At 40.9% G+C, this 22,384-nt stretch overlaps 1 protein-coding gene across 1 annotated transcript; it reads left to right on the forward strand.

Moving 5' to 3' along the window:
• The first annotated feature begins 1,787 nt into the window (after positions 1-1,787).
• LOC135096011 (alpha-mannosidase 2x-like) lies at positions 1,788-22,361 on the forward strand. The gene is made up of 24 exons (XM_063997198.1): positions 1,788-1,981; positions 2,319-2,420; positions 3,597-3,714; positions 4,209-4,378; positions 5,216-5,372; positions 5,932-6,079; positions 6,905-7,076; positions 7,954-8,094; positions 8,799-8,959; positions 10,030-10,216; positions 10,815-10,992; positions 11,636-11,844; positions 12,484-12,672; positions 13,279-13,351; positions 14,084-14,275; positions 14,995-15,164; positions 15,833-16,045; positions 16,200-16,366; positions 16,869-17,002; positions 17,697-17,849; positions 18,569-18,688; positions 19,181-19,288; positions 19,882-20,124; positions 20,292-22,361. Exons 3-24 carry the CDS (start codon positions 3,598-3,600, stop codon positions 20,442-20,444), a joined length of 3,555 nt encoding a protein of 1,184 aa, XP_063853268.1. The 5' UTR covers positions 1,788-1,981; positions 2,319-2,420; position 3,597; the 3' UTR covers positions 20,445-22,361.
• The last annotated feature ends 23 nt before the right edge of the window (positions 22,362-22,384 follow it).

Here is a 22,384-nt window from a genome sequence, read left to right on the forward strand (position 1 = left end):
TCTCTTGAGTCCCACACAAATGTCTTCTTTGTCAACTTGATCCTTACCCTTTAAAGCTCTGTATATAGTAATCAGGTCCCCTCTTTCTCTTCTCTCTTGTAATGATGGAAGCTTCAATCTCCTTAATCTTTCTTCATAGGTTAAATCTCTCAAACTTGGTACCAATTTGGTTGCAGCTCTTTGGATCCTTTCTATTTTCCTTATTTCCTTTTCATTATGGAGTGACCAAACAATTGTGGCATATTCCAGTTTTGGTCAAATCACATATTCCATCAACTTTTTCATCGTCTCTTCATCTATGTAAGCAAATGCCCCTTTCATCTTTCTTAGTAACTCATAGGTTTCCCCAACTATTTTGTTTAGATGTTTTTCGGGTGATAAATTATCACTTATTGTAATTCCCAAATCTTTTTCTTCTTTGGTTTTCTTAATTTCCTCTTCTCCCATGGTGTAGGAACTTGTCAGTCTTCTTTTGCTTTTTCCTAATTCCATCACCTTGCATTTCTTTGCAGTGAATTCCATTTCCCATTTCTTACTCCATTTATATATCTTATTTAGATCTTTCTGTAATATTTCACAATCCATATTGTTCTCCACTCTTTTCAATAATTTCTGCAAACAGACTTATATAACTGTCAATCTCATCCACCATATCGTTGACATACGCTAGAAACATTATGGGGGCTAAAACTGTCTCCTGTGGAACTCCACTTGTAACTACACCATTCTGATTTTTCTCCCTTTATTACTGTTCTCATTTCTCTGTCCCTCAAGAAGTCTGTAATCCAGTTCATTGTGTTGCCTTGCAAACCCCCTATATTTTGAACTTTCCATAGCAGTCTCTGGTGTTGTACCTTATCAAGTGCTTTTTTTTAGGTCTAAACACAGTCTCCCCAACCCTCTCTCTCTCTTGAATTATATCAATTCCTCTACTATAAAAGCTCGCCAACTTCGTGACCCAAGATCTTCCACTTCTGAAATCAAATTGTCTGTCAGTCAATGTATGTGTTTCTTCTAAATATTCCATCCATCTGTTTTTAACTATTCTTTCCGCTATTTTTGCCACCTCACTTGTTAGGGACACTGGTCTGTAATTCATTGGATCTTCTTTATTACCTCCTTTATAAATGGGTACAATATTGGCTCTCTTCCAGTCTAGAGGGATTTTTCCTTCCTTAGAAGAACATAATATATATATATATATATATATATATATATATATATATATATATATATATATATATATATATATATATATATATATATATATATATATATATATGTATGGAGTAAGAAATGGGAAATGGAATTCAATGCAAAGAAATACAAGGTGATGGAATATTTAAAAATACTGTGTCCATACTTGGGTGAGGATTCTCACAGTATTTTTATTTACTTAATCAAGATGTAGAAATGAAAACAATCCTTGAGCCCCCTAATAAACTTTATTCCGGAACTGTCGTAATAAGCTGAGAGAAGACCGTGGATCATTTGAGAATACCGTCCATATATATATATACGAGTATATATATATATATATATATATATATATATATATATATATATATATATATATATATATATATATATATATATATATATATATATATATATATATATATATATATATATATATATATATATATATATATATATATGCGATCCTGCAGATAGCATAGTAATAGCAGTAGTAGTAGTAATAGTAGTAGTAGTAGTGGTAGTGGTAGCAGTAGTAAGCTGGACACTTTATTATCATTATTATCAGTTTCTTTTGCTGTTACTACTGCTATTATTATTATTTACATCTAATCTCCTTTGGCATCAGCTGGCGGGGAGGCTGTGGTAGTGGTGGTGCTGGCGCTTCAGCCTGACAGAAACCACTCGGGCAGTAGCACCGCTCGCTAGTGGCGCAACACCACAGCTGTTGTCCTGCTGTCAACACCATCACATAGCAACCACACCAAACCAACCACAGCAACATGTACGTGGACAGTGCCAAGACATTTGGTGTACATTCGTGTTTGTTTCATGGTTATGTGGAGTGGGTGAGTGAGTGAATGAAGGCAGTGAGTGAGTGTGCCAGAGTGAGTGTAATGTGTGAGTGTGAGAATTACTTATGAGTGAGTGTACATGAAGTGAGTGAGAGGTGCTCATCACTCTGACTGTGGTTAATTTAGTGTTGTATGGAGTGAGTGAGGATTAGTTACAGGTGAGTGAGTGAAAATTAGTGTATTGTGAGTGAGTGAGTTAGGGCGAGAATGGGTGAGCATAATGCCACAGTGTGATGGCAGCCTTCCTCAAGGTATTTGTCTCCCCAGGAGGGGAATGGAGGGCTGTCCATGAGGAAGGAAGGGCAGAAGAATATTTGAAGTCATCTCAGACTCTCATCTGCTTCCATTCTTATGCACACACACAGTCAGGTGAGTGCGTGGTGGCCACAGGGAGTGTGTTTCCGGTGGGTGAAGTATATGCAGATTAGGTAAATCTTAGCAACAGCATCTCCTTGCGTGTTCTTTTGTCGTCCTTGCCCAGCCCCAGCAAGCATGGGGATCTGGTGGAAAGCAGGTTTTTAGGTGTGGAATGCAAAAATGAGTGGAGGTTGGCCTTTGAGAAAATCTACAGTAAAAGTAATTCTTTTTGGAATATTTTGGGCTGGGGGAGCAAACATGCTTAAAATATGGGCTCCTAAACCAAACCTTACTTAATGGGGGCATTACATCCCCCTTGATGCCCCAACATAACTTAAGTTTATAGGGTTATGTGGCCCCTTGAGACCCCTAACCTAACCTAGTGTGGGAGGCTATACCCCCTTCAATCCCCCTTAACCTAATTTAGGCTAACCTAACCTAATGGTGGGTGGGGCTCTGTCTCCATTGACACCCCCAGACATAACCTAATCAAACATAAAGGAGAGCTGTGACTCCCTTAACCTCCCTGACCCAGCCTAACTTAGTCTAGCCTAACCTAACCTGACAGGGGAGCTTTGCCCTCTTAACCCCCCTGCCCAAACCTAACCTGCCTTGACATTATAACCTAGCCAGGAGGCAAGCTGGCATGTATACACTGTTGCTTCACCCTTTGCCAGGGTCAAAGTACACACAATATTAAGTACAATTTTTAAAATGCTGAAATATCCAAATATACAAGTTTGCCAAATACAGAATTATAAGGAAATTGAGGCAGCAGGTGTCCCCTCTTGGTGGTTTGCACTATAGAGATTGCACAGGAAAGGAATCTCTTGAAGAAAGATGTGAAAACACTTGTTGGGGTCATCACTAGTCATGATGAATTTGACCTTAAAGGGTAGCCTACAAAGTGCTTCCTTCCTCTACCATAGAGAGACAATTTATTCTTTGCTTCCCTCCACAGCCACTCAGTATTCTTGGTGTGTGTAGCTCTGTGAATATGTATTGCTAAAGTGCTCTGCCTAATTTTCCTAGATAGCTGTGTGTTCTTCAATTTGATTAAAAAAAGCATCATATTTTCCTGAGAAGTAAACAATCTGTATCTTGAAATTAGTAGCTAAGGTTATTTCCATAATGTTCTGTTTATGGTTTGAATGTGCTATGCTCTATCTGCCCCTTTGTCTGCCTCAGGATGCGGTTGCGGTACTCATCCATGGTGTTTGGTGTGGCGGTGTGTCTGGCCACACTAGTGCTGCTCTACCAGGTACTCAGCTTGCCTGGGGAGACCATTTCTCCTGGAGAACAGAAGGTGTGTGTGTTTACCTTGTAAAATGCAGTGCCTCAGCTACATTAGCATGGTCCTGTGTATAATAATAATCTATCTGTCTCTGTATCAGGCTGGCAATCCCAGGTAGGGTGGCTCAAACTAAGCACCACACACACACACACACACACACACACACACACACACACACACACACACACACACACACACACACACACACACACACACACACACACACACACACACACACACACACACACACTTTGCCCCCATTGGCTCCTGGTGGAAAGGGATAGTCTTGATAATAATGATGATGATGATGATGATTTATGGTTTATTTCCTAGAAAGTTGCTAGATCTTATTGTAACTTGGCAATCTGTTTGCTTATCTATCTTTTTCTTTCTATCTGTCTATCTATTGCTCTATCTGCCTATCAGTCTGTTTTAGTGTTTATCTCCAAATTTAAAGTTTTTCCAGTAGTTGCCATCCATCACTCCAGTATTCCCTCCCATCCCAGGAAATTCTGTCACTGGAGTCTCGTCTTCATCGTCTGGAAAGCAACATCCAGTCCAACCAACATACCATCTCTGAGATCAAGGCACTCGTCAAGCAGCTGAGTAAAACCAATGCGAGGGCAAACTCTATCCTTGGCACGCAGTTTGGGGCCAGGCCTAACAAATTTAGCAGGTACTGTGGGTCTATTCTATGAAGTTGCTATTGGTTCATCTGCTTGGCATTTTGTTTCTGTGGTATTCCTTATTAACTGCTGCTGTATGAGTGTGCTGTATTATGTATGTTGGACCTTAACTACTTTTGTGTGGCTGTGTTTTTCTTTTAATTCTGCTTATTTAATGTATACTCTTGTATCACCTCTTCTAGTTTACTTTAGTGTGAGTGTGTGTGTTGTATTCACATGGTAGAATATTTTTGTGCACTGTTTCTTTATTGCTTAAAGGCTCTTATTACTGTGATGTGTTGATATATTTAGTGAGATGTGTTCCTGCAAAAATAAATCACATCTAGAATGTTATAAGGATTTACTTCTGCTGATAACATCACCACCACCATCACCCTCACCATCACCATCCCCATCACCGTCACCACCACCACCACCATCACCACCACCACCACCACCACCACTGCCATTATAATTATTACTGTTTCAGGAGGGAGAGGTTTCAAGATACTTATCTTCAAACTTCAGATAACCTTTTTGACTACACTCTTTGGGGACTAGCACCTTCACTGGGCTCTTTTTTTTTATATATATATATATATATATATATATATATATATATATATATATATATATATATATATATATATATATATATCCTTTTGTTTCCTTTGGCCAATTTTCTCTTATACGGAAAATAACATACTATTACTACACTTTTTGGAAACTGGCACCTTCAGTGGACCTTTATTTTATAGCCTTTTTCGTTTCTCTATGTCAGAATCCTCTCTTACATATAAAAGAAAGCTTACTATTTATGCTAATACTTTGTCTGGCCTGTGGTGCAGGAATGGCATAGGGTCAGTAGGGTTGGAGGGCAGCCAGGGTCAGGCAGGAAGGGGCGGCGTCTCAGGCCTGCGGCACATCAACAACCTAACTCACGCTTCGGTGATGGCAGATGACTGTGTGTTTTCCGTCACTGCCCCGCCACCTGCTGATGTGCAGGTGAGTGTGTGTGTGTGTGCATGCATGCATGCATGTGTAGTAATAATGATAATATTAATGGGGATGGATGTCAAGAGAGAGAGAGAGTTGTTATGAGGCAAATTTATTCCTGACCAGTTAGGCTTTTGGCTTCTTGATGAGGGGAAGTGAGGAAGCCCTTGTTCTATTAGGCTGAGGCAGATATGTGGCTCTCCTGCTTGCTGGTTGGCTGGCTCACAGGTTGAGCCACCTGTATGAGCTACTGTGGTATGATCCTGTCTTTGTATCTTAATCTTGTCAAGGAAAGTCAAGAATAAAGCTTGAAGAAATAGCAGTGCTGGGAGAGAATGGGAAATACTGAGAAAAGGATTACTTGAAGCTTTAAAAAAACTTGGTTTAGGGAACATGAGATCTGAATATTGATTACATGATTAATTGGTTGAACCAGATTCAACACCAGTGCTGTGAAGAGATACAGAGAGGATACAAGAGATGATAGAGATTTGGAACTCCTATATTTTCAACCCATGATACACTTGCTGGCTAATACACTCTGACCAATACAGTCTTTACCAAACAGATGGAGAAAGTGTACGAGCTGCTCAAGTTTGACAACCCAGATGGTGGCGCATGGAAGCAGGGCTGGGACATTGAGTACTCACCCGTGCAGTGGACGCCAGAACGCAAGTTGAGGGTGTTTGTGATGCCACACTCACACAATGACCCAGGTAAGGGAGAAGGGCTGGCTGGAGAGAGAGAGAGAGAGAGAGAGAGAGAGAGAGAGAGAGAGAGAGAGAGAGCACTGTACATTTTTTATATAAAGGAGACCGGCCAAAAGCAACAAGACAATTAAAAAGCAAAAATTTACAAGTTTTACAGATTTATTGAATAGAGAAGTTGGATTATAAAGGATCAAGATGGGGTGGGAGAGGAGATTGGAGATAAAATGTGTGAAAAATTAAAAAAAAATCAAGGTAATTGTTTTCAGGGAAAGCTAACCTATATAGTTCCAAAGTATCGTGATATTTCTCTCTTGAAGCTCATGTCATAGGAAGGCAGGAAAACAATCAGGTAAAGAGTTTCAGAGTTTACCTGTGAAGGGATGAAAGAGTAAAGATGGTGGTTAACTCTTAAGGTGAGAGAATAGGAATGAGTGGAAGGAGAAAGTCTTGTGTATGGAGGCCATGGGAGTGATGAAAGCATGGAGTTATCACATTTAGAAGAGCAGTAACCATGATAACAGGAGATGCAGTATTGTAGTCCATTGTTTTACTCTCTACCAATCTCTCCAGTACATGAAAAGACAAGAAAACACAAAAATTTTGGCTCAACTTGTTTATGTATGGTAATAACATTGTTGTTTCTTACTTTCCTTACACAAATCTTTTACATTTATCTATTTTTGATTTATTAATTTATTTTTTTATTCAACATTTGTAAACTATGTCTATATATTCTTTGTGTGTCTCTTAATGTTTTCTGTATCAGCACAAGAAGCCCCAGGTGGTCTAATGAATAAGATCTAATGAATAATGGCAATATGTCCGTCACAGGCTGGATCAAAACCCTGGACCAATATTACCATGACCAGACGCGCCACATCCTTGACCACATGGTAGAGAAACTTCCTCTGGATGAGCGCCGGAAGTTTATTTGGGCGGAGATATCATACTTGTCCATGTGGTGGGATAAACAGCCGGAGACTGTGAGGGAGAAAGTGAGACGGTGGGTGACTCTCTCTCTCTCTCTCTCTCTCTCTCTCTCTCTCTCTCTCTCTCTCTCTCTCTCTCTCTCTCTCTCTCTCTCTCTCTCTCTCTCTCTCTCTCTCTCTCTCTCTCTCTCTCTCTCTCTCTCTCTCTCTCTCACTGATGCTCCTAACACCTTGTAAATAATGAGTCATAGTTTTAAAAGCAAGGTGTGTGTGTGTGTGTGTGTGTGTGTGTGTGTGTGTGTTCTGTTTCTTGTAATTCAGTGAAGTTTTCTTGGTGTATTTTACAGGACTGAATCAAGCTTGTAATGGCAGACATCATATTTTTCTTGCATTGGTACCTAATGCATTCCTGCAATGTGTTGCTCTGTTTAGAAAGCTGGATTTTTGTACTTTCTTATATCCTCTTTTCTTATTAAGTTTCTTTTTCTGTCTTTCAAACATTGTGTTTCTTTGCTGGCACAAATCTTTCACATAATTTTTTTCCTTCCATTTCACATTTGTAAACCATATCTTTCTTTCTTCCTTCCTTCCTTCCTTCCTTCCTTCCTTCCTTCCTTCCTTCCTTCCTTCCTTCCTTCCTTCCTTCCTTCCTTCCTTCCTTCCTTTTCTTAATATTTTTCTATCAGCACCAGTCTTGCACATACTGTATATCTTACCATTCTTCATTACACATTATAAATCATATCTTTTTCTTTTTGTCTCTTAATTAGTGTCTCCCTTATCAGCACCAGTCTTGCACATCTGTCTTCCTCTCTTCATTACACATTTATAAAACATGTTTGCTTTTCTTTCTGACCCTTATTGTTTTCTGTACCAGCATGCACATATATCTCCCTCTCTTCTTTACACATTACTACACCCCAATCACATCTCTGTTGTGTGTCTGGCCAGGCTGGTGGAGCGAGGCCAGCTGGAGATTGTGACAGGGGGCTGGGTGATGAGTGATGAGGCCAACACACACTACTTTGCCATGCTGGAGCAAATGATGGAGGGACATGAATGGCTTAAGCTCAATGTTGGAGTAAAGCCCAAGTAAGTAGTGGCAGAGGAAGGAAATGTAGGATATTTTTACTACTGACAAATTACACATGAAGGTTCTGTACTGTCAAGCTCTTACAGGTGCCATGCAGTTAAAGGCTAACTTCGTGCTCTTGCTTTCACTGGGTGTTTCATGTATGGTGTGTGAAAAGAAGGCCATTCAAGTGTAGTTGTGAGTATGCCTTCAGTAGTTAGGGTCGAGTCACAGTAAGGAGCATGTGTGACCTCCATAACAACGGGTTCTGTTTTAAGCCAACCAGAAGATCACTGACTTATCACTCATTCAGTAGGAGTTAGTCTCTCAGCTAAGTAGTCAGCTTTGTTTTCTTATGTAAGATGGGCCTAGGACAAGAAGTTATAGAAAAAGCCCCAATGGAGGTATTAGTCCCAGAATAGTCAAATAAAGGATCATTCAGTACTTGAGAAGTATTTTGAAACATCCTTCACAAAAAAAGTTCAGGCCAAAGGCAGGAGGAAATACAGAAGCAGCCAGGGAGTTCCAGAGTTTACCAGTGGGAATGAAAGATTGAGAATATTGGTTAACTCTTGCATTAGGAAGGTGCAGTCATTCAAATAGTCATTCATTTGGACACTGTCACTGAGGCATTTTCAAGTAACCAGCCAGTCAGTCATAGAGTCAGCCAATCAGTCAGCAGCGAATTCTTAGTTCACTAATGTGTTGCCTTCCTCGCTGCCAGCAATGGGTGGGCCAACGATCCCTTCGGTCTGAGCCCCACGCTGGCATACCTGCTCAAGCGCATGGGTCTGGAGAACATGGTGATCCAGCGTGCCCACTACTCCATCAAGAAGCACTTGGCCAAGGAACGTAGTCTGGAGTTTAGATGGAGACAGGACTGGGGTAGGTGTGTGAGAGAGAGAGAGAGAGAGAGAGAGAGAGAGAGAGAGAGAGAGAGAGAGAGAGAGAGAGAGAGAGAGAGTGAGAGAGAGAGAGAGAGAGCTTGTTTGGCTTAAGCAGGAGAGTGTGTGTGTATTTACCTAGTTTATCTAGTTGTAACATATGATAGGAAAGGAGTTACTTTTGTGTTGTCCTGTCTCCATGTCTACTTTTGTCCAATTTATTCTTAGACCACTTCCTCTTTCAGTCTGCTCGATGCTTATGTGCTTCTGCTTGGAAAGCTATGCTTCTTTACATCTCTCCTGCAAGTGGCAGTCTTCATTCTTTTACCATGTCTTCTAATTTCCCTCTCATTCCACACAAACAGATATTCTCAATTCAACTTCTCCACTTTGCTCACCATCCTGTACACTGCTATTAAATCCACTCTCACTCTTCTTTCCTCCAGTGATGGGAGCTTCATTTTAATGAGTCTTTCCTCTTACAGCAAAGCCTTTAATTATGGCATTATTTTTGTTGCTTCTCTTTGTACTCTTTCCAGCCTTTTTATATATATATATATATATATATATATATATATATATATATATATATATATATATATATATATATATATATATATATATATATATATATATATATTTTTTTTTTTTTTTTTTTTTTTTTTTTTTTTTTTTTTTTTTTTTTTGTTTTTTTGTTTGTGGGGTGACCTGTACTGTAGTTTAGTCTTCCAATTCTATGCTCTTCTTTCCTATATGTTCCCCTCTCATCCCTGATTCCAAACTCCATAACTGTCTAGTCACTCATACTTAACAATCTTCATTCTAACATTGCTTAGCATTTCAGGTTCTTTTGTGTGTGTGTGTGTGTGTGTGTGTGTGTGTGTGTGTGTGTGTACCTTTTTTTTATTCAAACATATTTACAACAGCAATAAAGCTACATGGTTTTGTTTAGCTATTCAAAAGGTCCGTACAAATAACATATCCTACACATATAACACAACTTGAGTGAAGCAGGTGTTGTCCTGTCTGCACGTCTGGTTGGGTGATGACATGCTGGCCTTTTCTGTACAGACCCTGGCACCACCACTGAGATCCTGGCACAGCTTATGCCCTTCTACAGCTACGATGTGCCCCACACCTGCGGCCCTGACCCCAAGGTGTGCTGCCAATTTGACTTTGGTCGCTTACCTGGCTCAGGCATCACCTGTCCCTGGCGGGTTCCCCCTCAGCCCATCAATGAGCACAACGTCCATTCCAGGTGTGTGAAAGACAGTCAATCAAAGTATATCACTCATGAGGCAGAAAGCTTCACTCCACCTTGTTCAGAATGGCAGTGTGAGTTAAAGCCCCCCAGCATTTTTTTTATTTCATCTTATGTTAGTATTTATTTTATAAATAGTTTTAATAATAAACAGTTTATTAATGTTGCAGCCATGAGGCTGAAAATATACATATTAATATTAAAAGATTATATATGAGGGGCTTTGGCAGAGGGCAGCAGAGGTCTGAAAAAAAAAAAAAAAGCTCACATGTGTGGAAGCCACATTCCATACAAGGTGGAATAGGGCCCATGTGTAGAGTTAGCATCTGGATGGAGGAAAAATAGAGAGATGCTTGTTATTTAACAAGGAAGCCTAGGGAAACCCTCCTTCCTTTTATTTATTTTCTTCCATTTTTTCCCCCTCTCAGTCATGATGACAAACAACAGCATTTTATGAATTGGAGCTTAGTACTTTTCTTCTTTCTCTATCTTTCTTTCCTATATGAAGATAACAAACCATATAATGCTTCATGAACTAGATTGTCTAAGAGCTTAACAATTCACTGGTCCTGAACTCCTCCTGGTGAACTATTAGAGCAATGCTGCTACTGGACCAGTACCGACGCAAGGCTCAGCTCTTCCGCACCAACACCTTGCTGGTTCCTCTTGGTGATGACTTCCGCTATGCTCGAGCTGAAGAATGGGACCAACAGTTCACTAACTACCAGCGGCTGTTTGACTACTTTAATTCCCATTCTGACCTGCATGTGGAGGTAGGGAGAAAAGTGTTATGTACTGCTATGACAACTAGAATGTTTAATTCTAGACTTAACAGGAATGGGAGAAGGAAGTGTTAAGTTCCTATGACAACTAGACTTTAATTCTAGACTCACCAGGAATGGATAGGAAAGTGATGTGTGTTTCTTCTTGTGACAGCAATTCTTTCTTATGATAATCAGATGGGTTCAGTTCCCTTGTTTAATTTTAGACATCCCAGGAGTGTCAGTAATGTACCTCAGCACATATCAAGGATGGACTGAAAGCTTGAATTGGTAAGCTTGGTGCCTTGGGGGTTGTGGAGGTGCTGTGGTGGTTGGTTGACAGGGGAGAGGGGATATAGGGCCATGGGAGGGGTGATGGAGGGTGTGGTGTGGTATAGATTGTTTGGTCTTCATTTACAAGAGAAGGAAAAAATGTGTGTGTGTGTGTGTGCATTTATCTATTTAGTGCCTAATGTACAGTTGTAGTATAAAGACTATGTCTCTTCTTTTCTTGGGATGAGACACTGATCTGATGCATAGATACAAACATATAGTACGTTATTGCTATACACATAGAGGGGTACAGTACATTATTACTTTAGGCATAGAGGGATCTAGAAGCCAACGCACACACACACACACACCTCCTCTGCAGGCGCAGTTTGGCACGCTGGCAGACTACTTCCGGGCACTGCGTGAAGAAGCAGAGGGCGGCACTGGAGGGACAGAGGAGCAGCCATTCTTTCCTTCCCTATCTGGCGACTTCTTCACTTATGCAGACCGTGATGACCATTACTGGAGTGGCTACTACACCTCCAGGCCATTCTACAAGAGCATGGATCGCCTGCTGGAGGGATATTTGAGGTGAGCATCAGCCATCCACACTATGTATTGAAGCTCATGCACTGGAATATCAGTTTAGTATATAGGGAGCAATCCAACTGGAGGAGACTTGTATGTGGCACTGACCCCTTACTCCAGGGAAAAGGCGAAAGGAGAAGGAGAAGCAATCTAACCATCTCTTTATTTACTATTACTTAATATAACAAGAATGTCCCTGTGGTGCAGTGGTTGGTACTCTTGTCTCATAGTCAAGAACAACCAGGTGTGAATCCTTGTCCTGCAGGGACAATTTGAGTTTGTATTTGATAATGTAAGGCTGAAATTTGAACATGGTACAATTTTTAAAGAGACATTAGAAAACTTGGAAGGAAGTGGTCCAGAAGAACCTCAGTGATATAGGCCTGTGTAGGGAGACTGCTAGACTGTGCAAGCTGCCATTAGCTGAACAAGGCTGACACATGTAATTGAGAGAGAGAGAGAGAGAGAGAGAGAGAGAGAGAGAGAGAGAGAGAGAGAGAGAGAGAGAGAATCTTAGGAACCTTAATTGAGTTTGAAATGAAGAGGTACGTAAATACATTAATACCTTGATTTATGTATATAGCAGTGATGACTCTTCCTGTTGTCATTGACATTATCTCCATGACGCCTTGGTGTCCTCAGAGGTGCTGAGGTGATATTTTCCCTGGCACTGGCATCCCAGAATGCACCGGGCAACTCTCCCCCAGCTGGCATGGCAGAGCCCCTTATGGCACGGCTGGTGGCAGCACGCCGCAACCTGGCACTCTTCCAGCACCATGACGGCATCACAGGCACTGGCAAGGACCATGTGGTGACAGACTATGCCCTGAGGTGGGTCTTGGGTCTTGCTGTGGTATTTGTTGCTATCTATCTAACTGTATGCCAGGCCAGCAATCCCACACAGGGCAGCCCACATAAAGGTTCACACACCATTCACACTCTTAACCCTGTCAGCCCCTCATGGGAAGTGGTAGTCATGTTGACCACCCTACCATACAATTAGCCACATACTTCCACAGTAAGTCCTGAGAGCATACACTGGTTTACCCCTGTCCCATCATAATGAGACTGTTCCCTACCTTGCATCTACTCCAATTCCCAGACCACAGTAGATGTAGGGTAATCTTACTGCATTGAACAAATAAATGATTGTATGAGAGGTAACTTAGAAATTTGGCCAGCAGTTTAGTATACACTCAGAGATAGGTAACAAATAAATGAATGAACCATCAAATTGCAAACTACTGAATGAGTTGTGCTAATTGATTTGTTGAAATTTTCTGGGAATGAAAGAGGTTAATTGTATAATAAATGCTTTCAGCCAGTATTGAAGGAAACAAAAAGACCAAGAAATATAAAACCAGTGATGGAAAGTCTCATTCATGTGGTGCAAGTCAACTAATGAGTGAGTCATGCAATAAAAGTTATTATTTCTAGGCTTGTGAGGAGTGTGGATGACTGTCAGCACATCATCCAGCAGTCTGCTCACTACCTTCTCTCTATTGATCAGGTGAGGTGTCCACTTACTTCACAACTCTGGATGCATGGGTTTTAGGATGGAAAGAACTTTGCCTGTTTGAGACAATTATTTATCTATTTATTAATTTTTTTTCATGTTAGTGGGGCCCTGGCCAAGGAAAAAAAAGCCCAGTGAGGTGCTAGTCCCAAAAGAGATGTCAAAGCATTATCCAGAATTAGAGTGAAGTGAGAGAAAGCACAGATGTGTATTGGTACAGAGAGGGATGAGGAATGATGAGGTGGTGGGGGCCAGGTTTTAAGATTGAGAACATTGGTGATGAGAACTGGCAGAAAATTGCCATGGCCTGTCTTTCAAAACACAAGAGCAAGATGAAAATGAAAATCAATCCTTCCTTAAAAGCAGCAAAATGAGTAAGGTGGAGCAAAGAATGCATGTGTAAGAATATAATTTTGTGTCAAACATTTAATTAATTTTATTTGAAATTATAACTGTATGATATCCATAAAACTGGATGTCTTTGCTTTACTTTTTCTTTCAAGGAATTAATCTTATAGGTTTGGTAAATATCTTTCGACATAGGATAAGATATTGAGTTTTTATTTCAACTGTTTCTATCCATCTTTCTCAATCTTCCTCTTGGTCTTCTTCTCTGTGGCAGCCATTCCCAGGATCCTCTTGCAGCTTTTCCTCTCCCATTCTTTGTAGATGCTGTATAGACTAAAACACTGTGCCTCTCCAATGTCTCTAATTGCTCCATAACAGCGTGCATACAAGGGAAGTCCAGAGACGGTTTACTACGAACTGGGTGAGAAGTTTACCGAACACACGCAGCCGCCTTCACGCATGGTGCTGGGCCTGCAGGAAGGTGTGGTGGTGACAGCAGTGGTGTACAACTCAATCCCTCACAGACGCGTTCAGCTGCTCACTGTCCGCACATCATCTCCATATGTGCAGGTAGGGCAGCCTGGAGAGGAGAGGAGAGGAGAAAAAGGGCAAGGCCAAGGGCTAGTGGAACATGATAAATTAATCTATCTATATACCAGGCTGGCAATCCCACATGGGATGGCCCAGACAAAGCACCACACACATGCACCTGCATCACTCACACTCTTAGCCCCATAAACCCCTGGTGGAGAGTGTTTCTCATGGCACACTGTACTACACCCTAAGATAGACTAGTGTCAATAAATAATAAAAAAAAAAAATTGTTTCTTAAGTGAATGTAGATGACTGGAGTGGACTCAGTGATCAGGTTATTAATACAGAGACAATAGGGAGCCTTGAAAGATGATCAGATACACAGATATGACTGGAATGGAGTTAGTGATCAGGTTGTTAATGCAGAGACAATAAGGAACCTTAAAAGTTTATTAGATACACAGTTATGCGTAATACAGTTACTGCCATGTGTAGGCCAACTTGCTCCTTGCATTTCCTTTATGTTATTAGGTGGTGCAGGCAGGCATGGTAAGATGATGTACATTGAGTTATAGTAAGAATGCTAACCTCTCTCTCTCTCTCTCTCTCTCTCTCTCTCTCTCTCTCTCTCTCTCTCTCTCTCTCTCTCTCTCTCTCTCTCTCTCTCTCTCTCTCTCTCTCTCTCTCTCTCTCTCTCTCTCTCTCTCTCTCTCTCTCTCTCTCTCTCTCTCTCTCTCTCTCTCTCTCTCATACAGATTGCTGGACCCAAGGACATCCCAATACCTTGCCAGATTGACCCGGTGCTCCTCAAATGGGGAGAGGCAGCATCCACCATGTATGACGTCACTTTCCTGGTGGACATTCCCGGACTCTCCCTTGCCTCATACAACATCCACGCCATGAATCCTGACAAGCTGAAGAAAGAGTTAGTGCTGCTGTGGGCTCTTGTTACTGGTTTTTGTTTCTTCTGAGTGTTGCAACAAAGAAAATCTAACTTCTTTTGGCTATAGTCTTGTTGGATGTATCTGTCTTGCATTCTGACAAACTGAAGGAGTGAGTGCTGCTGTGGGTTCTTGTTACTGGTTTTGTTTTACCTGAGTGATCTGGCTGTCAATCCTACATGGGGTGGCATAGACAAAGCATAACACATACATAATTCACACTGTTACCCCCAATAATAATCTCTCTATCTGGAAGTCCCACATGACATGGCCCAGACAAAGCACCAGTCACTCTTCTATAAACATCATTCACACTCTTAGCTCTGTTGAGAGTGTGAATGATGTGTGCGTGAGTGTATGGTGCTTTGTTTTGTCTGGTTTGGTTTCTTCCTGAGTGATATAGTGAGGAAAATTAACTTTTTTTCATAGAATCTTGTTGAATATGCCCACCTGTATGTTTGAGTGTTACTTTGTCATGTGCTACAGCAAGAGAAACCCAACTCTTACAAGAACATAAGCAAATAAGCCATTAAGAACATAACCACTGATGTGTCTCATGTATTTCTTTTTCCATAGAGTAACAGCTCATACCCACTCAATTCGATCATTTTACACATTTTCACTACTGTTATGGTCTGTTTTGGTCCTACAGCTTGGTGACATATGGCCAGGTGTTGGTGAGTGGCCACAACACGCCCTCATTCCCATCTGTCTTCACCGTGGAGGAGCTGAAGGGAGACGAGCCCATACTGCTGGAGGGTGGGCAACTCACTGCCACCTTTGGCTCCCACGGCCTCCTGCAGTCTGTGGTGTCTCAGGGTCGGCAGATGAATGTTAAGCTGGAGTTCATCAAGTATGGAGTGAAGTGAGTATAATAATCTAGTACAGAGATATTCACACCCATACATGCACACTCAAATCAATATTCACCTTGTCCCAACTTATTCGCCTTGTCCCCATATAGTGTCTTGAGCCATTCCGTCTCCAGCCATTACATACTGATGCTCCTCTCCCAACAGAAAACATCGTGAGACCAGTGGGGCTTACCTGTTCCTGCCGGACAAGGAGGCAGAGGTTGTGCCAGGCAGTGGTGATGGAATGATTGTAGTGAAGGGACCTCTGCGCTCCTCCCTCACCACACAACACAAATATGTTCTTCACTCTGTCTACCTTGCTAATTCTCCTGGTATGTGTGTGTGTGTGTGTGTGTGTGTGTGTGTGTGTGTGTGTGTGTATACTTAGTTATGATAAAGAAAGCTTGTGTAGTTCTGTGTCCATATACATATATTTGTGCATTTTCTCCTTTAATTAATACACACTTCATGTCTGTCACATCTCCCAGAATGCTCCAAGTGTTCATGTTTCTATGGTGGAAGCTTTAATTTCTTTTTTACTATTCAAACCCAACTTTTCTGGTAAAGAAGTCCTTTATATCCAGTCTTGTTCTCAGGCTTTTTAGCTTCTCTAACTTTTAATATTTCCATTAATCAAATTTCATGTCTAGTCCAAATTTTTATATCCAATATTCATGAATTTATACTCTTACATAAAGATTTTTCACCCAGCTTGCTATATTGAGACAGTTGATTGGCACCAGCTGCACTCCATCTCTCAGTTTCTTGAATAAGTGAACACAAACTTTTCCAAATAGTTTTCTTGCCACAATAATCCAGTACCTTCCCTCACAGGTGTGGACGGCCTGAGCCTGGAAGTGCACAACGTGGTGGATGTCACACCTGAGCGCAACATTGAGCTGGGGATGAGATTGTCCTCTGATGTTGATAATGGAGGCACCTTCTACACTGACCTGAATGGCTTCCAGGTGTGTATGCCCTTCAGGCCTTGTCACTCATAAAAGCGTAGGAAATCAATCAATGGGCAAGTGGTGATTCAGTATAAGAGTGGAGAATGTGTGGAAACTTATGTAAATGTGTGGAACTGAAGCATCATCCTTGCTCAAGTCAATGATACACAATTCCAGCTGAATCACACTCATTATTGGAACTGCTGAGAAGTATACTTTGCACCTCACTTTCTCACTGATTGTGTGATAAGGCCCTTACATCAGGTTTGATTACTATATGACCATTTCTTTTGTAAAATTTGTTAATTTCTGGCTCTGGTTTCATGATCTTGTTTGTTAAAATGATATAAGTAAAATAGTAAGAATTAATGATTACTGATGTTATTGCAATCAGGTATTTTTAGCAATTGATACAAAATTTGGATGTGCAACAGACCAAACACTTGGTCTATTAGGCAAAAAAGCAATGTTATCTTTCAGTTTGCCACACTCAGATTGGTCAAAAGTAACTTGTTTATGTCAGCTTGTCTCGTTTTTTTTTCCTGTAGTTCCACAGTTAAGTACTGACCACTTGCTGTGTCCTCAGATCATAAGGCAGGTGTGTTATGGTAACCTTCCATTACAAGTAACATGTATGTTATTTTATCCCATTATTTTCTTTCATAATACTACATTTAAGTAGAAATCTGCTGACCACTCACTGTGTCCTCAGATCATAAAGCGAGTGCGTCATGACAAGCTGCCACTGCAAGGGAACTACTACCCAGTCGCATCCCAAGCCTTCATTCAAGATCAGCAGTCCCGTCTCTCCCTCTTGTCTGCTCAGCCAGTGGGCGGATCATCACTCAAAGCAGGACAGCTGGAGGTCAGTGAAGCAACATAGTTGTAGTTCTCCTTAGTTGATGTACATTTACCACCTCCATCACCTCTTATTTCAGTCTGTTCTTGGTAACTGTATGTGTGTTGGGGAAGTTGTTAAATAAAACGCTAATGATGATATGTACTTTGTAGGTCACTCAAACTTTCCTTTTTTTTTTTTTTTTTTTTATGTCCTTTCTTTGATCTGTATTTTTTTAATTTTATTTTTATTTGTTATGAGTGTGTGTGTGTGTGTGTATGTGTGTGTGTGTGTGTGTGTGTGTGTGTGTGTGTGTGTGTGTGTGTGTTAAAAATCACTTATGCAGAGATTTTCATGCTGAGTGGGCTGTATTTCCTTCACCCTATGTAAAATCACATCTGTATAGGTTATTAATGATAAGAAATGCAAAATATATCACTGTGTATGTGACTGCAGTTAGTGTGTTTATTTATGTGACAAAGCACCTTTCAGTTATTAGTATCATAACATTCCAACATATTGATGATCAAGACTAGGGTTGGAATGTACATCTTTAGTGCAACATTTTAGAATCCACTTGTTGCATTAAAGATGTGCTTATATTTCAATCATTCTGAAACTGTGCTATCCACATTCAAGATCTGTACTTGATGTACTGCCATTTCAACATGAGCTTTGCAACACCCACCATTCAAGAGATTGACCTTTGCCACTTTATTCACCAAATGCTTTCTCCCTCTTGATAGGTGATGATGGACCGGCGTTTGAGTCAGGATGACAACAGAGGCTTGGGTCAGGGTGTGCTGGACAATGTTCCCACACCCAATGTGTTCCGAGTGTTGCTGGAGCCTCGCTTGTTCCCAAAGGTGAGGCACAAGTCACTCAGACTGACACAAACACACAGATGGAAACCAGCCATCCTGACATACATACATACATACATATACCAAGGGTGTCTCCCCATAAAAAGGTATAGCCAAGACAAGGCACACAACTTTCACATTCACACTGCCCTTGGCCCCTGATGGAGAAGAGGAAGTATTTCTGGCCTCACTTTATGGGGATCAAAGGGATCAAATATATATCTGAACTTGTTGAAATTGTACAAGTCTCCTAGAGATAGATTTTTTCAAGAGGGAGATTTCAAAACTTTTCTTCAATTTTGGATAATCCTTTAGGCTCTTTCCTGTAGGAACTGGCACCTCAGAGGGGCTCCTTTTTTGATTCATTTATTGTTGCCCTTGGAAGGAACCCTTTTTACATTAAAAAATTAATAAATAAAATAAAAGAGAGAAAGATAGATCAAGAGAGAGAGACAGGAAGAGATGTTTTGAAGAATGGTATGTCTCTCCCACCAGGAGTCCAGTGCAGGCCAGGGGATGCCTCCAGCCTTCCCATCCCTGCTGTCCCACGCCACCTCTCACTCCCTGCTGTACCCACTGTACCTCCTGTTGCCCACTGATAAGGTGAGTGGGAGTGCTTAGTAGTGTAAGTCACTTGATCATGGTGTGCAGTTTAGTAGTGCAATAGTTTATTAAACATAGCTACCTCTTGACATGTACACATAAATTAAACTGCAAAGTGAACAGCGATGATAAAACTGTAATGAAAATAAGACCCAACATGGAGCAATGACAGGTTATACATGTTGGTGAGGCTAGATGTTATGAAAGTTGCTCTTCACCTCATGAATTATTCCACACTTTGCAGAATGCTTTAGAGAGCAAACATCTCGATTGTATGTATGATGTTTTACACCCAGCCACCCATATCATATTTATAGGTAGTGTCAGTGTAATTGTGTGATCAGAGACTGCCACGTGTAGGCCTGATGGCTCCTTGCAGCTTTCCTTATTTTCCTATGTTCTTATGTTATTAGATACAGCATAATTTTTGCATAACTTGTTATTAAACTCCATCTAATATGCTGCCAAATATGGTATGATAGCTGATCATTGACTCAATCCCCAATCCCAAAATACATTGATTTGAACATCCTGTCTTAGCCTCTTTTTCTTGCCCGACTCACTCACTCACCCTTATGTTGCAATGCCTACAGACTGGAGCCGTGCAACCACACTGGAACATCACAGGAGAACTTCCCTGCGATGTGCACCTAGTCACCCTGCGCACTATGCTACAGTTCCCCCACTCCACCATCCCTCTTGCCAAGGAGACTCCCAGCACCTCTCAGTCGTCCATCCACTCTCCTAGCCCACTCAATTCCCTCATCCTTCACAGACTGGGCTTTGACTGTGCATTTAAATCCCCAGGCCTTTCCTGCTCTACTAATGGTGGGAAGGTGGGTTGAGTTATCTGTCTTTGTTAAAATTCTCTTTTGGCAGTAGTGTTTTTGATGGTTATGTCATCCCTCATCTACTTTCTCATAAGGATAAGAAACAGCAGCAAACTCATAGATCTCTCCAAAGCTACCTGACAATTTCTTATTGTTGTTTTCCCCTCCCACAGGTACGTCTGTCGGACCTTTTCCCGAGTGTGTTTGGGGAGCGCGTGCACCAGATGTCCCTCTCCATGCTGTACGAGGGAGTGGACATGACCAAGTCCTACACACTCTCCCTCCAGCCCATGGAAGTTTATGCCTTACAACTCTCCCGCAGTTAGTTCCTCCCTTCCTTCCTTTCTTCCATTCCTGTCTATTCCATAACTGTATACTCCAGGGTTGCTACCTGTGCCAATTTGACTTGTTATTATTTGTGAATGATTTTTCCAATTTCACAGTCTCAAATGTTTTTCCTTCATTGTTGAATCTATGAAAAGCTTAATTTATTATAACTTATTTACCATGTTCAGTTTTGTTTCAGAGTTTTAATTAGATCACTTGGGGAGTGTTGCAAAACTTGTTAGTACTAGTCAAGTGTTGCCCACTTTTATTTGGGTGCCACTTAGGCTGGTATGGAGAGGAGGGAGAGAGAGGGAGAGGGAGAGAGAGAGAGAGAGAGAGAGAGAGAGAGAGAGAGAGAGAGAGAGAGAGAGAGAGAGAGAGAGAGAGAGAGAGAGAGAGAGAGAGAGAGAGGGAGAGAGAGAGGTCCTCATCCTATCTATTTAATTTTCTGGGGTGGAGAAATGAAAATTGGAGAGAGAGAGAGAGAGAGAGAGAGAGAGAGAGAGAGAGAGAGAGAGAGAGAAACTCCACTCTCTCCCTCATCCTACTATACATTATTACATTTGCTTCCCCTTTACAAGTTGCTGGAGGGTTTGGGTGAAGATACTGATTTCTTAAATGATCTATTTTTACCTTATTTGTAGTTTTAAATATATACTCAGAATTCTTTACTTATAATTTTTTTCTGTGTATTTGTGTGTGTGTGTCAGTCCCTTTACAAGTACTGGTTGCCTGGTTGTGTGTGTGTGTGTAGGTGGGTGGGGTGGGTGGGTTTCTGGTCATGTAAGAGGTTGTGTGTCCTATTCCATAAGTTAATGGTATTGTGCTCTTTTGAATCTTGTGTATTACTGTATGTTCTGTTTGTGATAAGTGGTGATACACTGCATTTGTTTGTATGTGTGCCTTTATATATGTACCATTGGCTCACCTCATTGTTAAATGTGTATTGAAGGAATGATGTGCCAGCAACTACTTAACTCATAGAAAAGTCTGCTTACTTTGCTGCCACTTCACAAAATGTAAACAGTGCATAGAATTACTAAAAAAGGCTTCATATCAATATAATTTTGACTTTATTTGTTCAGGGAGAAAAGATCCACCAATGAGCCAAACCTAGATAAAGAAGGGAGAACATTAGAATATAACTGGCAACAATCCTTTCTTCACAAGTGAAAAGATCAGATAGTCATCATCATCATCATTTCATCAAATGTCCTTATTTATTTTCCCTAATGGGGCTACATAGCTTATGAGTCTCAGATTTTGCAGTTGTAGACACTCTTCTCTAATGTGTATCTTTCCCATGTCTCCTCACACTATCTCCAGAGCTTTCACACTGTATGTACTTTATTGGGTTGCTTGGCTTATGAGTCTTAGGGTTTGCAGCTGTACACACTCTCTTCTGTAATGTTCATCCTTCCCATCTCTCCCTCATACACTATCTGTAGGTTTTTATCTTTCACACTGTAGCCTCCCACCAAGACACCCTTAGCCAGTGTGTTGTGATGTGTGATCTAACCTTTCCACCTTAACTAAATGAAGGAAGTCCTGCAGTGAACTAATATAGACATGATGATGATGATGATGAGGAGGAGGAGGAGGAGGAGGAGGAGAAGGAGTGGGAGGAAAGAGAGCAGACATAAAGCAGTATCCTTAATTAATACAGTGTAAACAGAAGGGACCTATTTATATATAAAAAAAAAAAAAGTATGTGTATTCTTCTACAGGAATCCATTTACAAGTAATTAGTTAAGTTGAAAGAAAATGAAAAAAAGAAAGAAGTAAGGCAGATACACACCTGATGCAGTGCACTGCCTATGCAATACAATACAAAGGACATATTTTGAAAGGTACTTTTACTAGCATTTAAGCATACAGTGACATTTGTCTAATGCACAACAATACCATTGATACTGCATTGTGGTTTTATTCATTCCTT

Source organism: Scylla paramamosain, chromosome 3, assembly GCF_035594125.1.
Source record: "Scylla paramamosain isolate STU-SP2022 chromosome 3, ASM3559412v1, whole genome shotgun sequence".
NCBI lineage: Eukaryota > Metazoa > Arthropoda > Malacostraca > Decapoda > Portunidae > Scylla > Scylla paramamosain.